An 18,431-nucleotide genomic window follows, 5' to 3' on the forward strand; every position below is an offset into this window, starting at 1 on the left:
GAGCCCCTCCTGGCTATACCACTGGTCCATCACCCGAAAGGCTTTGTGGTTTTTCATATTTCGACATGTAGAATCTAACAAAAATAGTCCGGTTGAAAACCCCGTGTAACACCATCGTGACCTTCCCTTGTAAGATGTACCTAGAATGCCCCAATGTTGACACCAATAGTTTGAATTTTCTGAAAGAGTGTTGTTTTTTGGTTGACTTTTCGATTTTTTCAATGATAGGGATTGGTTTTTTTAATCGAATAAATGTGGTTTTATATGCCACGGTATAGAAATTGACATTAAATTTGTGTTGATTATCCAGAATTGCATACTGTTGCTGGTTGAATGATTATTAATTATGAGCTTGCAAGTTGTAATACGTGCTAATAGAACCTCTAAAATTAAAAAAATATTCTTGCAAGACAATTAAATAAAGGACCGTAAGAGAAAACAGCCAAAGTTGCAATATATCTTGGAAAAAAATCTTGCGAGAGTTTCCCAAAGATCTGGAGCTAAAATTAGTGCTAAAGAAATCTGACAAGCATATAGGGCATAAGTTGTAGGTGACTATTACTATTTGAACATCTCAGGAGAATTCCGTTGAGAATCTTTCAAGAAATTCATCAAAGAACTGGATGATTTTTTTTATTATGATGGTTATTCTCAATCCATCTTGCAACATGAGTGGTTAAACAATAGACATTGAAAACAACAAGTACTAGAAGGGCAACATAATACCAACACATTTCCATGAAAAACACTTCCCCCATCCCCCACCAGAGGCTCCTCGCCTCTGCCCACAGCGCTCATTCCTACTTACCGTTCCGTTCTCCGAGTGTTCCCGGAGCAGCGACACAATCGCATCGTCCAGCGGTTGAATCTCCGGCGAGTTTGCCTAAACATGCCGGTATTTGTTGTTGTCGTTCGAGAGATACCAAAAGAAGAGAAACACAAAAAAAGAAAGAAAAAAACATGCATCAACAAAAAGGGTTCGAATCGAGAAGAAAGTCGAAATGATATGAACGAAACAAGGTTTGAGAAATGTGAAGGAAGTCACAGCAAAAAGTGCGGGGAGTTTAAGAAACGATGCAGAAGTGCAACTTTGTATTGATTTGTTTGAACTTCTGGGTAGGAATCGAGGGTCTTTGGGGTAATGCAACAAGGTCATCGAGAAGTATTTTGTTTTGCAAAACAAAAAAAGATGGAGGATGCGTTCTGTGCTGAGATCGCGCAAAATACAAAACAGAATATGAGCACATTGCTCACATACTGGAGCGAGTGCGTTGTCTTGAAATTGTAGTAAACTTAGCGAAACCATTTGATGGAGCAAGTGTCAGTTTTCATAAACAGTGCGAAACAAAGAAGAAAAAGAGGAAAAGCAGGGAGTACGTAATAAAATGTCAATGTCACGAAACGATACTTAAAGTAATGAATCAAATAGATATGAATGATGAGGGTAAGGGTATTGAGGTGCGGTTTATTTTTTTAAAAATTAGTGAACCAAAACATTGTGTACTTTTCTAAATTAAATTTACAATAAAACTTTTGAAGTTGTTTTGAACTGCGAATATTGAGGTTTAGGGAATATTTTTCTTTTTCAAATCCATTTTGATGTTTCTACCGCCATTGCTTAAGAGAATTCCTGAGAGGATTCTGAAGAGAATCCTGAGAGGATTCTAAAGAGAATCCTAAGAGGATTCTGAATAGATTCCTGTGAGGATTCTGATTAGATTCCTGTGAGGATTCTGAATAGATTCCTGTGAGGATTCTGAATAGATTCCTGTGAGGATTCTGAAGAGAATCCTAAAACGATTCTGAAGAGAATCGTGAGAGGATACTGAAGAGATTCCTGAGAGAATTCTGAAGAAAATCCTGAGAGGATTCTGAAAACAGTCCTGTGATGATTCTGTAGAGAATTCTAAAAGGATTCTGAAGAGAATCCTAAGAGGATTCTGAAGAGATTCCTGAGAGAATTCTGAAGAGAATCCTGAGATGATTCTGGAGAGAATGCAGGAAGGGTTCTGAAGAGAATTCTAAGAGGATTCTGAAAAGAATCCTAAGAGGATTCTGAAAAGCATCCTGAGAATTCTAAGAGGATTCTGAAAAGAATCCTAAGAGGATTCTGAAAAGCATCCTGAGAAGATTCTTGAGAAAATTCTGAGAGGGTTCTGAAGAGAATCCTAAAAGGATTCCGAAGAGAATCCTGAGAGGATTTTAAAGAGAATTCTAAGAAGATTCGAAGAAAAATCCTGAGAGGATTCCAAAGAGAATTCTGAGGGGATTCTGAAGACAATCATGAGAGAATTCTGAATAGAATCCTGTGAGGATTCTGATGAGAACCCTAAGAGGATTCTGAAGAGAATCCTAAGAGGATTCTGAGGAGAATTCTAAGAGGATTCTGAAGAGAGTCCTAAGAGAATTCTGAAGAAAACCCTGAGAGGATTCTGAAGAGAATCCTGAGAGGATTCTGAATATAATACTGAGAATATTCTGAATCCTGAGAGGATTTTGAAGAGAACCCTAAGAGGATTCTGAAGAGTACCATAAGAGGATTCTGAAGAAAACCCTAAGAGGATTCTGAAGAAAACCCTGAGAGGATTATGAAGAGAATCCTGAGAGGATTATGAAGAGAATCCTGAGAGGATTCTGAATAGAATCCTGAGAGTATTGTGAAGGGAATCCTGAGAGGATTCTGAAGAGAATCCTGAGAGGAATCTGAAAAGAAACCTGAGAGGATTCTGGAGAGAATTCAGAAAGGATTCTGAAGATAAATCAGAAAGGATTCTGAAGATAATTCTAAGAGGATTTCGAAGAGAATCCATAAGAGGATTCTGAAAAGAAACCTAAAAGGAATCTGAAGAGAGTCCTGAGAGGGTTCTGATGAGAATCCTGAGAGGATTCTGAAGAGAATCCTGAGAGGATTCTGAAGAGAATCCTGAGAGAGTTCTGAAGAGAATCCTGAGAGGATTCTGAAGAGAATTCTGAGAGGATTCTGAAGAGAATCCTGAGAGGATTGTGAAGAGAATCCTGAGAGGATTCTGAAGAGAATCCTGAGAGGATTCTGAAGAGAATCCTGAGAGGGTTCTGAAGAGAATCCTAAGAGGTTTCCTAAGAGAATCCATAGAGGATTCTGAAGAGAAAACTAAGAGGCTTCTGATGAGAATCCTGAGAGGATTCTGAAGAAGATCCTTAGTAAATTCTGAAGAAAATTAAAAGAGGATTCCGAAGAGAACCCTTAGAGAATTCTAAAGAGACTCCAGAAAAGCTTCTGAAGAGAATACTAAGAGGCATTTAAAAAGAATCCTGAGATATTGAAGAGAATCGTATGAGGATTCTGAATAGAATCCTGAGAGGATTCTAAAGAGAATCCTCAATGGATTCTGAAGAGAATTCTGAGTAAATTCTGAAGAGAACTCTAAGGGTATTCTGATCAGAATCCTATGATGATTCTGGAAAGAATCCTGAGATGATTCCGAAGAGAATCCTGAGAGGATTCTCAAAAGAGTCCAGAGGAAATTCCAAAGGGAATCCTGAGAGGGTTCAGATGATAATCCTGAGAAGCTTCTGAGGAGCATCCTGAGAGGATTCTAATGAAAATCCTGAAAGGATTCTGATGATAATCCTGAGAGTCAGAAGATAATTCTGAGAGGAATCAGGAGATAATCATTAGAGGATTCTGAAGAGAATCCTGAGTGGTTTCTGAAGAAAGGATTCTGAAAATAATCCTGAGAGCATTCTGAAGCTAATCCTGAGAGGATTCCAAATAGAATGCTGTGAGGATTCTGCTCTACATTTTTTAGATTTTATTACGAAGAAAATTATGCTAATAGAATAACATTTGGTAGAAAAATCAAAAATTTATGAAATCCTCACTGAAGTGATTTTCTAACTTTAAAGTTCAATTTCAAGTCGATTGCGCCACTTCAAAATCTATTCATTTTTGGCGATCATGGTTTCATTTCAATGTGATTTGAGTTCAAAAGAGCACACTCTACTATTAGTTTTGAGAACTTTCGAAAAATAAGCCGCAACCTAAAAGGTGTTGATAACGCTGATATCGATGGTCAAGACTGCTAAACAATAGTTCCGATCATTTCACAAACCACGAACAAAATAGATGATAGGTAGGTAACCACAAGAAAGATACAACACAATAGTTCGTGACAAATGGATGGTAGCGAAAAGGAAAGCATTCTTGGTGCACGCGCTTGCATAATAGGTTGACTTGTTGTGTTTTTGGCAGCTTTGTTCTCTTAGTTATGATTGGTTTTCAAAAAAAAATCGTCTTATTTTCTTTCTGGCATTACATCCCAAGTGCTACAGAGCCTGCTTCTCAGCTTTCAGTGTTCTTATGAGCACTTCCACAGTTATTAACTGAGAGCTTTCTTTGTCGATAGACCATTTTTGCATGTGCATATCGTGTCAAGGAAATTTTCATTACGACTTAATCTTACTAAATTACTGCACGTTTACGACTATGAAGAGAACGAAACTGCCGAAAATACATAAGTTCCGCTATCAAGATGACACAAAAACGGGATCAGAGTGAGCAAATCTTGCAATTACCATGTGCTGCAGGCCTCGGTGCACTAGTTCGGGGGCATAGGAACCGTTGGGTAGACCGTTGAGAGCTGCGGCCGCTACCACCGCGGCAGCCGCGGATCCTGCCGCTCCAGCCGGTCCAGCGCCGTTGTTGATCACAGGGTTGATTTGTTGCCAGGGTCCACCGGAAGCGGCCGCTGCTACTGCTGCTGCTGCCGCTGCCGCAGCTGCCGCGGAGGACGTCGTGGCTGAGGAACCTGCACCGCCGCTGGACGAACCGGCCGTCGCTCCGGAGCCGTGTATACTCGCGGCCGCAGAAGACTGCTGTTGGGCGAGGGCTGCGGCTGCGGCGGCGGCTGCTGCCGCTTGCTGCTGTGATGTTAGTGGAGGAGGTGAGTTCACTGGTGTCGTTGGGTTTGAACCGTAACTGCTAATACTCTGATCAGTGGGGTACATCTACATTCCGAGCGGGGGGAAGGGGGCGATAGGGTGCGGGATTTAAACACGAAATTAGATCCAAAGGGTAACATGAAGACTTGGAGATGGCATCCAACTCGATTCTATAACAAATACCTGAAAATCATTCACTCGAAAGACATTTACCCAAATGCGACCTTTACCCGAATGTCAATTGCCTGAATGGTGTAGTACGGTGAAATATCGAAGTCGAGCACTCCACACTGAAGAAGTCTGTAAGTCGCAGACGAAATAGCTTTATCTGTCACCATTTAAGCAACATATTGAAGTATTTTCATTCTATTTTTTTCTGTTTGCAAATCGAATTTAAGTGCTATAATTCAATTAGTTTCTCCATTTCTACTCTAATAATCTTCCATAATGACTGGGATTGTAAATAAGTCAAGATATATGAAATGTTTGAACCAAAAATGCTTTAACCATAATCAATTTGAATGGTGGTTCAATGATGAATTTATTACATCCATGGTAAATGTGTTTTAGCATTTGGAACTACATGCAATATTGTGCTCTGCAAGAGAAATGCACAAAACGCCATTATCTGAAAATGTTGATATCCTGTCGTAGTGACATATAATAAAAAAAGACCACATTCAGCGAATTTGGAACATTTGCGTCCTTGAAAAACAGGGCCCGTTTCAGATCTCTTCGAAGGGCCCTCTGAAACAACAAAATTTCATCATGCAACAAACAGGCGTATTGTACTTGAATTATAAATAGGATGTTCAGTCGGAATATGTATCAAAGTGCACCTTTTTCACTCTTCTAACGCAAAAAAGAGCAGATGCGTTAGTTAGTATCATAAACAGACACTTTTTTTAGTTACTTGTGAAAGAAAGCTATTTTATTGGGATTTTAAATAACAAATTTGAGGCGCTAAGGTTCGGTTTTAGATTGTTTTGCTCCTCGCTGATAACAACGGGAAGATCGAATGAAATATGGAGAGATAAATAACTCAAAATTAAGTTAAAAATACATGGGTTTTCCTTGTTCTAAATACAGACGAACATTGACTATTTTATCAGATTGATGATCAAAGTGTAATCAATTCCATTGTACTAAGAATCACTTAAGAACTTGATTTATTCAGAGTTCAGTGTGATTTGGGTAAATGTCATTCGGGTAAATGATTTTCAGGTATTTGTTATAGAATCATCCCCACACTACTAACCGTTTTCAGTGCATTGCCGACGAGGGTGTCATTTTGTACAATTGGACTATGCTGTGCATGCTGATTGTGATGTCCTGCGATTGCGTTGTAGATTGCGGGTGAGTTCTGTCCCTGGGGTCCAATTGGCGGTATCTGGGCGGTGTTTCCCCGGAACGTGCTCATCGGTGGAAGTGCTTGTGTTTGATTCTACAAAAAAAACATAACGATCAGATGTTAGATCTTAAACGTTTGAATGAGACTGCGCTTGCACAACTCACTTGGCTTAGATGTCCATCCATGTGGGGAACGCCGACCGGCGACATTGCGTACTGTTCATGGCTATGCTGGGGTCCACCGAGGTGCGCTCCGTGGCCTACGTTGTGATATGCGGAACCTGCCGAATGAGGCGCGTAAGCACCGCTGGACGATGAGGGATACCAGGAACCACCCGGCGCGTCATAGTACGCATCTGGTTGGTACAGTCCGCCACCCGCCTTGGGTGATGTGTACCTCTGTCCCCCGGACACCGGGCTTTCGTGAGTATATTCCTCCGGCGTGTACTGAAAAGGAAAGCAGAAAAGAAACAAGATTCCTGAATTAGTTTCGTTGTGGGAACATTGAGGGTGGTCAGCGATCAGCTGAGAGATATCCGGCGACGATGACAGCAAGTATCAAATCACGAACTCACTGATCGCATTTGGCTGGCTGGCTGGCTGGCTGGTCGCGGCCTTACGTTACGCCGTTCCCGTCTGATGTTCACAGAGAACGTAATTCGATACACACTTTATCGTGTCGATTATTTTTAGAACCCGCCGTGTCGCAACCACTTCCAGCCATTGAATCCCAGACACTGAACTGAACAAAAAGGAACATCTTATAGGTAAACGGTTCGAACGAAGCTTTTTTCGGGTGTCTGCCAGCTCCTTCGTTCGTGTCTGCATTTTCCTAATGACTGCAATAACCGAAGGATAGCGGATAAGAGAGATGATGCGTCAACTGTCTCGATCGTAGGTCCTTCAACCCTTTTTTGCCTGTTCTGTTTCGTGCCCCTCTGTTAGGGAGTTGTGTGGGTTCATTCACATGAAGCTGCTGTATTTTATGTGCGTTGATGGTGAAAAACTTACTTAAGGTTTGATAAATTACTTCAGAAAATATCATTTGATTCTTATTCCGAGCACTTGAGTTTTAAATACACATGTTAGACTTGAATCTGTTCAAATTTGTGGGAATTAATGCTGTCAAACCTCCATAAGTCAATGTTCTACTTATTGATCCCTTTTCGATTCTTGTTCGGACCCGTGCCTTTGATTTTTCGTTGGACCGTAATTAAGCTATTCTTTCGAGTTATACTGGTTTTATTACATTTTACAATAATTTAGCTCATATCTCGATAAAGAAATTTTCTTTCTTTAAATCATTCACAGTTCTTTGTAGTTATACTTATATAACGATTATTTGCATTACACTTGCTCAAATTTTAAATAAGAGATTTTTCCTTCTTCTGATTATAAGCTGTTCTTTCAAGAGACAATTTTTTTTTAGTTTTTAGAAGGCTTATAAAACGTTCATAAAAAGTCTTATTCAGAAACATAGTTTTTTTTTATCTCAAGGGTTATCTTAGATAAGATGTCATTTTCCGCCAATATTAAGACTGCAACGTGTGAACTTAACTATGTACCATTGCACAGTGGTCCAGGAATCAGTTTTACGCGGAAAGATGAATTTTGAGCTTCAGAATGAAACATTAGACAAAAACGGTCTTCTACAAAGTTGTTTGTATTAGTAAGGTCCTTTGTTTGGTGTTATTGAAAATTAGGGTGGACCACATTTTCATAGAAATTGTGTAACTAACTTTCTTATTTGTAGAAATTATACTATACATGCTTCAGCAAAGTTGTAGACCATTCAATTTTAAGCAACTTTGCCAAAAAAAGTTTTTTTATATCTCTTAAATTGACCGATTTAGAGCTATTTTACTACGGTGACATAGGGTGGTCCGAACAAAATTGGTTTTCTGGCTCTAGAGTTTTCAATTCAAATTTCTCATCAAAGTAGTCTATGAAACACTTTTAGAACTTTGAAAAATGCGTAGTTTGGTGAGTGAAGAAACTCGTTATCTCTTTCCGTTTGGGAGTTATTGTTGTTTTTCTCTCAAAACATGCCTACTTTGATTGTGAATATTTTTGATTGGGGCAAACATAAAAAATATCTTTTGACGGCATTCAAAAGACAAAATAAAATTATATATTATATCAAAAAATTACAAATGTGTTATTTTTGTAACTCTAATAAAATACCCTTAAAAACAAATGATTTTGAACAGAAAAACTTTAATAACTTTTGAACTAAAAAAGATATCATCAATCTTTTTGCATGAAAATTTGCGTTTTGTTAAGTTCTAAAAGTCGTTCATAGACCGCTTTGACGAGGAATCTGAAATAAGAAAGATAGGGCTTTAAAACTATTTTGAAGATTTTCATAGTATGTATTTCTTTATTATTTTGCATTTTGAGCATGAAAATAAAATTTTAGACAAAAATGATCTTCTACAAAATTGTTTATAAAAATGTAGGCTTTCATACTGAGTCATTCAAAACTAGGGTGGTCCACAATTTCACCAAATCATTTAATCAACTTTTTTATTTGCAAAAATACTGCTATATACTCTTAGGCAAAGCGGTAGAACTTGGAATTTTGACCAACTTTGCCAAAAAAAGTTTTTCTGTAGCTCAAAATTTGACCAATCTAGAGCTTTTTTTCCTAATCATCAAAGGGTGGTCCAACAAAAATCAGTTTTTCAATTCTAGTGTTTTTAATATTAGTTTCTCGTCAAAGTCGTCTATGAACGACCTTTAGAACTTAACAAAACGCAAATTTTCATGCAAAAATATTGCTGATATCTATTTTAGTTCAAAAGTTATTAAAATTTTTGTGATAAAAAATATTTGATTTTCAAGGTGTTTTATTAGAGTTACAAAAATAACACATCTGTAATTTTTTGATATAATTTACAAATTTATTTTGTCTTTTAAATGCCTTCAAAAGATATTTTTTATGTTTGCCCCAATCAGAAATATTCACAATCGAAGTAGGCATGGTTTTGAGAGAAAAATAATAATAACTCCCAAACGGAAAGAGATAGCGAGTTTCTTCACTCACCAAACTACGCATTTTTTAAAGCTCTAAAAGTGTTTCATAGACTACTTTGATGAGAAATTTGAATTGAAAACTCTAGAGCCAGAAACCAATTTTGTTCGGACCACCCTATGTCACCGTAGTAAAATAGCTCTAAATCGGTCAATTTAAGAGATATAAAAAAACTTTTTTTGGCAAAGTTGCTTAAAATTGAATTGTCTACAACTTTGCTGAAGCATGTATAGTATAATTTCTACAAATAAGAAAGTTAGTTACACAATTTCTAAGAAAATGTGGTCCACCCTAATTTTCAATAACACCAAACAAAGGACCTTACTAATACAAACAACTTTGTAGAAGACCGTTTTTGTCTAATGTTTCATTCTAAAGCTCAAAATGCATCTTTCCGCGTAAAACTGATTCCTGGACCATAGTGCATTGCTGTAAATCGAACGACTCGGTGAACATTAACGTCAAAAAAAAACTCACTGTTTCTCCGTTGTGAAAAAAGAAGCCAAAACTTGCGGTTGGCTTAGTACGATTCAAGAGATCGAAGCAAACCAATCTTACAGAAGGACGAATTAGTCGTAAATCGTTTTATCTACTGTCAAAAGCAAACTACAAACGCAATGCGGAAACTTCTAATGGCAGCTATTACCGCTAGCAGAGAAGTGAAAAATTGCTTAATTGCATTTAGGGTGTTATTCTTTCAGCACTAACTGTTTCTTGAACACTAAAGAGCAAATAACTCGTAAATCGATGATGATATATCCTTCTTCAAGACTGATTTGCTGCTGAAAAGGAATCGCTAAAGAATTTCCTCGACGATTCCTTGCAGAAATTCTATAAAGACTGGAACGCGCAATACTTGGTCATCTTCAAATTAATGTGTTTCTATTGAAAATGCATTAAAACGAAACCTGAAATGCTTCATTTGTAAGTTGAGTGTATATACAATGCACAGTGGTCCAGGAATCAGTTTTACGCGGAAAGATGCATTTTGAGCTTCAGAATGAAACATTAGACAAAAACGGTCTTCTACAAAGTTGTTTGTATTAGTAAGGTCGTTTGTTTGGTGTTATTGAAAATTAGGGTGGACCACTTTTTCATAGAAATTGTGTAACTAACATTCTTATTTGTAGAAATTATATTATACATGCTTCAGCAAAGTTGTAGACCATTCAATTTCAAGCAACTTTGCCAGAAAAGTTTTTTGTATCTCTTAAATTGATCGATTTAGAGCTATTTTCCTAAAGGTGACATAGGGTGGTCCGAATAAAACTGGTTTTCTGGCTCTAGAGTTTTCAATTCAAATTTCTCATCAAAATAGTCGATGAAGCACTTTTAGAGCTCTAAAAAATGCGTAATTTGGTGAGTGAAGAAACTCGCTATCTCCTTCCGTTTGGGAGTTATTGTTGTTTTTCTCTCAAAAACATGCCTACTTTGATTGTAAATATCTCTGATTGGGGCAAACATAAAAAATATCTTTTGACGGCATTAAAAAGGAAAAATACAATTGTATATTATATCAAAATATTACAGATGTGTTATTTTTGTAACTCTTATAAAATGCCCTGAAAAACGAAGGATTTTAAGCAGAAAAACTTTAATAACTTGTGAACTAAAATAGATATCATCAATATTTTTGCATGGAAATTTGCGTTTGTTAAGTTCTTAAAGTCGTTCATAGACCGCTTTGACGAGAAATCTGAAATAAGAAAGATAGGGCTCTAAAACTATTTTGAAGATTTTCATGGTATGTATTTCTTCATTATTTTGCATTATGGCAATGAAAATGAAATTTTAGACAAAAATGATCTTCTACAAAATTGTTTCTAAAAATGTTAGCTTTCATACTGTGTCATTTAAAACTAGGGTGGCCCACAATATCACACAAATCATATATTCAACTTTTTTATTTGCAAAAATACTGGTATATACTCTTAGACAAAGCGGTAGAACTTGAAATTTTGACCAACTTTGCCAAAAAAAGTTTTTCTGTAGCTCGAAATTTGTCCAATCTAGAGCATTTTTTCCTAATCATCAAAGGGTGGTCCAACAAAAATAAGTTTTTCAACTCTAGTTTTTTAATATTAGTTTCTCGTCAAAGTCGTATATGAACGACTTTAAGAACTTAACAAAACGCAAATTTTCATGCAAAAAGATTGATGATATCTATTTTAGTTCAAAAGTTATTAAAGTTTTTGTGATAAAAAATATTTGTTTTTAAAGACATTTTATAAGAGTTACAAAAATAACACATCTGTAATTTTTTGATGTAATATACAATTTTATTTTGTCTTTTGAATGCAGTCAAAAGATATTTTTCATGTTTGCCCCAATCAGAGATATTCTCAATCAAAGTAGGCATGTTTTTGAGAGAAAAACAACAATAACTCCCAAATGGAAGGAGATAGCGAGTTTCTTCACTCGCCAAATTACGCATTTTTTAGAGCTCTAAAAGTGTTTCATAGACTTCTTTGATGAGAAATTTGAATTGAAAACTCTAGAGCCAGAAAACCAGTTTTGTTCGGACCACCCTATGTCACCGTAGGAAAATAGCTCTAAATCGATCAATTTAAGAGATACAAAAAAATTTTTTTTGGCAAAGTTGTTTGAAATTGAATGGTCTACAACTCTGCTGAAGCATGTATAATATAATTTCTACAAATAAGAAAGTTAGTTAGACAATTTCTATGAAAAAGTGGTCCACCCTAATTTTTAATAACACCGAACAAAGGACCTTACTTAAACAAACAACTTTGTAGAAGACCGTTTTTGTCTAATGTTCCATTCTAAAGCTCAAAATGCATCTTTCCGCGTAAAATCGATTCCTGGACCATAGTGCAATGGTTACTATGATGTGTTTTCACCTTTTGGTTCCCAGTTTCAGAAATGACGTCCAAGTAAGAGGAACAGCGTGTGAAAAATTTGGCGTTCGGCCAAATAACCCGAAACCCTTCTTGGTGCCGTCGTTGCCAAAAGTGGGGTTATGGTACTAAACACTGGCTCATGGATGCTGAATGTATGATTTGCGAAGGTTCTTCTCACGCTAAGGCGTCTGTTCTGTGAAGGAAGATACCAAAAAGTTTGTATGGGCAAATTGCTGATGCAACCATAAGTCTACATTTTGGGACTGCCATTGGCGTAGGAACAGGGGGCCTGGCCCCCTCCAGAATCATTCAGAATAAATAAAACAAAAACGATTTAAGATGACGCAAAATCTTCTGAAATTATGTATATGACTCTTGTTATCAACAAAAAAAAATCGTTTCAGTAGTTACGTTATGTGATATTGCACAATGTAGTTACGTTACATAGCATCAGAGCGGCTGTTTTGACTTCGGTGAATCGTGCGACAATTGAAAGCTTAACCGTCCAGCTGTCGATCGATTGATTACTGTTAGAACTAGTTTCTTGTTGCATGCGATAAGTGCATTTTTTCGACATCTCCGTTGCTGAAAATACCGTGGTACCAAAAAGCGTCAATATGCTGGAAATTTGATTCCCAAAATTCATTTTTTTATGAATAATCCAAATAATGCTGTTTCAGCATAAAGCAGCATATTCACTGCATTCTGATTTATCATGTTTTTTGAAGATACCCCGCTCGAGGTGTCCGGTGATAATGATTTCCCTTATGAGAATTCACTAAAAAAATGCATACATTAACATCAAGTTGTATGATGTCAGAAAAACAATAATTGAAAAAACAGACACACATTTTGTCACAAAATTACTAAAAATACTACTACGAAAATTAAAGTTTAACTTTCAAGGAATTTCGGCATGGGCAACTGTTCATTAGATACATGGCTAAAAACAATGTAACCAAATCGGCAATAGTGTTATTCCAGCAATAAATTCTTTCTTTGATTTTGATTCAATGTTTTAAGTATTCAGATTTTCATCTCATGGAAATTAGTCAAATAATATTATGGAACTTGTTCATACCTTCAAAGCGAATTCCTCCTGGTGGAAATCCATTCCTTCTATGTCTACTATTTATTAGCAAGTTGATTCCGGAATACGTTTCCGGATTTGCCTAAAAAATGTTACTTCTGTCAAATCTAATGCTGAAATATTTCACTGAAAGTTTTACTTCTTTAATTCTTCTGTGAATTTCTTTCAATATTTTTCGCAAAAATTTTATTACAAATCCTTCTGCATTGCTCATCAATGGTCCTTAAGAAATGTTTCCAAAATACATCACAAGTTGCGTCAAATTCTTCTTTGCTTTTTTTTTCTAGAAATTTGTTTTGAACCGGGGATTTGGTTGATTCATGGATTGGAAAGAAAATTGTTATTGAAACATCGCTTGCCTTCGAATCTTCAAAAGAAATTTGTTGAAATACCACAGGAAAACTTTTGCTTCCAAAGTTAGCACAGCGCAAAAGAAATTTGTAGAGAAACATGTAGCAAAATAACTGGGAAGGGGGAATGAATATTTTAAGATATTCATAAATCAATTTTTATTGATCTTTCCTAAAATACTTTTACCAATTATTGTCTGATTCCAAATTCCTATATTTTTGTGCGATACGAGACCGGAATTTTTAGAGGCTTTCTGGCAGAATTCAAGAAAACCAGAACAGTGTTGACCAGACTCATTTCCACGAAATTTGAATTGTGAAGCCATGAACTGTTATAACTGTGCGTTGTATTCCTGAGATGGAGGGGGAGGTGGTTGGGCTTGAGTGTTGCACATGGTATCCGACAGTTTCGATCTCGGTGGGCCGCAATTCAAGTTTCGGTGAAATGATTCGCACTCACTCACTCACTCGTTTCATTTCACCGAAACTTGAATTGTGGCTCTCTGGGATCAAAATTGATCGATTTTGTGTGCAGTACTCAAGCTTAACCATCTGCTTTTCTATCTTAGGAGGATAGAGCATGGTTGTAGTAGTTCGTGGCTTCGTAGTTCGGAAAATGTTATTTTCGGGGAAATGAGTCTGAGCAACACTGAACCAGAAGTCAAGGAAGGATAGATTTCAAGGATGCTTTCTAATTATGATTCTGATAGAATCCTAAAAAAAAAGGTAAATTGTAGGAGTTTTGAAAAATTTTAGAATTCTTAAACGTATGGTTCCTGATTTCTGAAACATCATCAGGAATTCCTCAACAAATTTTCAAAGTAATGCACAAAACATCTTCGGTAATGTTCTTAAAAAATACCGGTAATATTTCCGCGTTCAACTTCTACTGTACTACAAAATAATCGATAATAAACTATTCAAGTTAGTTTGTTTGAAATTTCTAAAGGTAGGAAAAAATTGGTGTTTCCTACATCAATATGTTCACAAGTACTATATTGTAAACTATTCGGATTTCATACAAAATATTATCTAAGATTTTGATTTTATTTTTCTTTCAGTAAAACTTCCATGCGTTTTAACACTAATATTTTTTTATTATAAAAGACGATTATGAATTTTACGACAGGAATGTAGTAAATTTTTCCGAATTAAATGTCAGCTGTGATTATTAAAAAAAAAACCTACAAAGTTCTTTCAAACCTTTCTTGTATGTGTTTCTCTAGACATGTGATATGGAGTGATTCGTAAAGGAGTTGGTAAAGTAATTCCTAAAAGTATTGAGATATTCAGGGAGTATTTTTTGAACCAAAATATGGATAATAATTTAATTCTCTAAGACATCTCTGCACAAATTACTCTGGGAAATCTTTGAGTGTTTTCGTGGAAGAGTTTTTGAAAGAACAGTTCTAGGGTTTCCGCAAGGAACTTTATAAGAATGTTAGAATTTTTTAAACATTTCTTAGTTAAGCAAAGCAAAGAAAATAAAACAAAAATGCCGAGGAAGTTTTAAAGGAATGGGGGATGTTGCTGCTTGATTTTAGAAAAATATAAAAAATGCATGTAGATCTGCGTGGATGATAGATTGGCTTTTCAGTCTCGACAAAATTAAATGTTATTTTATTTTGTCCAACGTTTCGGTCCGTTTGAGACCTTCTTCAGAGACTCAATTTTGACAGTTCTTTCTTCCAGATAGATCTGCGGAGAACTACTTTGAGAAATCAGCTTAGCTTAGCTTAGCTTAGACTGACTACACATATCAATGGTTGCTATTCCGTGATTGACCGAAGTCAGTGAAAATGCACAAAGAATCAACTAGAAGTTCGGCTGGGATTGGCCATAATCTTCTTCAGTGTGCATAATTCAGTGCCTCTATTTATACAGGGTCAATAACGGCGCCGGCCACGTCCTTGCAGTCAGGTGGGATTGGAGGAAGGAATGTTAGTGTGTAACCTTTGCTATATGGAGACCGTGTTTACCTCTGCATCTCCACAAAGGTTACTGGGAGGGATGTTTGTTAATGGTGAGGATCGTTGGGTCACAGGATTCACTTGGATAAGCGATTAGACCATGATAAATTATTTGGCGCGAGCTAAGGATCAAACACTACCAACCTGCTTCGCGAACCGCGCCACTAATAAATCATGCCACGCGAGCGACGCGCGACACGATTGATCCTGCTCACATCACCCGCCCCCGCAGGAGCAAGTGACGCGAGCAAAGGATCAAACACAACTAACTCCTGCGGAGAACTACTTTGAGAAATCATGAGAATAACAATTTCCCAATTGAATTTCATGATATACTCGTGGAATATTACGGGGAATATTTAGAGTAACACCCAGAAAACTATTTGCGGGAAATCTGGATAATTTTTGTTGTGATTTTTTCAAACATTACTGTAGAGCTTGAAAAGCAAACTGTTCTAAGGAATTCGTGGAATGAATCCTTGCTTGGTAATCTTGAAGACATTTTTGGTGATTTTTCTGTACTTTTTTTTTTGGAGAAATACTCAGTAATTGATTAAAATCCTAAACAAATTATTAATAAGCAACTGGAGGACACTTTAAACTAACAGTTTATACATAATAAGTTCGTAGAGGACCTTCCAAGAGAAATGATTAAAAGAATTTCTAATGCATTTTCTGGCCGAATTCTTCAAGAGATTGTTTAAGCAATTCGATACAGATTCTTCGAGAGTTTTTCTGGTGAGATCAGAAATCTTCGGAATGATTTTCTGCTTAAAGCCCAGGACGAACTTCGTGAAAACTGGTAAAAGAGTTCTTAATGAAAGCACTGAAAATTACGATAATAATTCATAAAGAAATTTCCGTAGGAATTCTAAGAGGAATCTCTTCAAAGAACATAATTGAATACTTGGAAAAATCGTGGAAGAATCACAAAGGACATTCCTTGTGATTTTTTCGCTAGAATCTTAAAGGATTACAAAAAGAATGAATTTGTATTACGTCGGGTTCGAATATTTTAAATTTCAAGGGAAATATTCGAGGAAAATTTCTATGACAATGCTGTTGCAGGTAATATTCATAGATCACGTTTCTATATCCGAAGACAAACTTCTAGAGTATTCTGATGCTAGGACAGGTATGACTTAGAAACAAACTGGAAAGTATAAATCATTATTACATTATTACATTATTATTTACATTATTTGCGCAAAAAATATCATTTCAATATATAGTTATCCATCGAATTGTCTCAACACAATTTACGAATATCGTGAAAAAAGTTACGTAAATTAACTTCACGAGACACAAGATTTCTCAAAACAAGATTTTAGTGTATCTATCACCCATCGAAACCTTTTACATCCGTGATGGCCTCCAGATGATCGATGAAGCTCAATCTCATTAAATCATTCTAATCTCCCCCCATTTACAAGGCACCCAAATTTATTCAAAATGGTAAAACCTTGATTGATGAACTATTTTATCAGATACCTCCCAGCACTAATCCATCCAACCGAACGAACCTGAAATCTTTGAAGCCAACCGCGCGCCGCCATTCATAAGTTGGTGTAACTTCCATAAAAGATCCAATCAAGCATCACCAGATCGGCATTAGAATTAGACGGAACAGAACCCGCCCGGAGAGCTCGCGATACTCATCGATGGAACAAAGAATCAAACTTTGCGAAAAGATCATCGCGTTAATAAATCCATACCCCAATGACCGAGGGGGAAAGCAAGAGGAGGAGCAACCGGCGGGCGGCTGCGAGGAAAACTGTGATAAACATCACAAAGCGCAACCCCAGTTGTAGAACCAAACAAACCAAACACAAAACCCCTCCGGTGGTGGTAAACCTTGGAAGCACCCATAAAGCACCCATCAATTGCAGGGCTGGTTGCGACTGAGAGAAACTTTACAGACCTTTCTTCTAATTACAACGAGTATTAGTGTTTTTTAGAATTTTTCAAGATATTTTTTTTCCACAAAATTCCTTACAAATTAGCTTGCTTGTAGAGGGGTTAAAATAGTAACCAAGTCTCTAGAACAAGACCTGCTACCAGCCCTGAGAAGGAAAACGTGTCATGTCGTCTACGCTCCGTAGTCTCGAGCACTAAATGCAGCTCGAGCTGTGCGAATGAAGAGGCTGTGAAATATGGCATTAAATTAACAACCGGAGAGGTTTTATTTTTTCGCCGTTCGCCGGGTCCCATCTCTGGCTTAGTCGAACGAAAAAACATAAGCTAGCAGTAGCAAACGGAACGAAAAGGGCGTGCTACGCTCCGTTATCTAGCCCGGACCAAAACGGCAACCTTCTTTGTCACCCGTCACACGATGAACTGAAACTAATTTTCATACTTGACAAATTTCCGATATTAATCATAATCTCAAGCTGAAGGCGAAAAAAAACCTACTGGAACAAAAAATATGAGCTCAGAGGAAACATCAACACGGTTGTTCTCGAACTCTTCTTTGCGCTGTTCTTCTACCGAACCCTCACTTACTCGCCATCGATTATCTTAATCGGCTCTCAAAGGAGTGGTCCCCTCTCTGATTCATGCTCCGATCCATACCCCCACCGAATGGGTGGAAAGACACTGTCAACCTTTCCGGTGACTTCCTGCCTTGGAAGGAAAGTGGTAAGAGCAAAACGTGGTTTTGTTCTGTTTTTTGCTCGACCATTTCAACACCACCCCCTCAAAAACTAACTGAACGCGAAGCAGACGTGGAACATAGCGCTTTTTTCACGCGCGAATTATTAGCCATTCTCCGCGTTGTGCGTGTTTTTGGAGGAGATATAATTTTTGACTGAATCATAAACTGAAGATTTCTTCTTTCTGGCATTACGTTTCTAATGG

The 18,431-nt window shown here is 37.0% G+C and overlaps 1 protein-coding gene across 4 annotated transcripts in view; it reads right to left on the bottom strand.

Annotated features, from left to right (window-relative positions):
• The window catches only part of LOC5580046 (protein daughterless), a 168,368-nt gene that overhangs the window by 14,310 nt on the left and 135,627 nt on the right, over window positions 1–18,431 (bottom strand). For 2 of the 4 annotated variants that reach the window (XM_021847187.1, XM_021847185.1), the window contains exons 3-6: window positions 6,436–6,717; window positions 6,179–6,364; window positions 4,555–4,986; window positions 809–883 (exon numbers count right to left, since the gene is read on the bottom strand). In XM_021847187.1, coding sequence (XP_021702879.1) covers window positions 809–883; window positions 4,555–4,986; window positions 6,179–6,364; window positions 6,436–6,717 — 975 coding nt within the window. The remainder of the gene's footprint in view (window positions 1–808; window positions 884–4,554; window positions 4,987–6,178; window positions 6,365–6,435; window positions 6,718–18,431) is intronic. The other 2 variants (XM_021847188.1, XM_021847189.1) reach the window with 2 other exon arrangements.

The sequence above is a fragment of the Aedes aegypti genome, chromosome 2, assembly GCF_002204515.2.
Source record: "Aedes aegypti strain LVP_AGWG chromosome 2, AaegL5.0 Primary Assembly, whole genome shotgun sequence".
Classification (NCBI taxonomy): domain Eukaryota; kingdom Metazoa; phylum Arthropoda; class Insecta; order Diptera; family Culicidae; genus Aedes; species Aedes aegypti.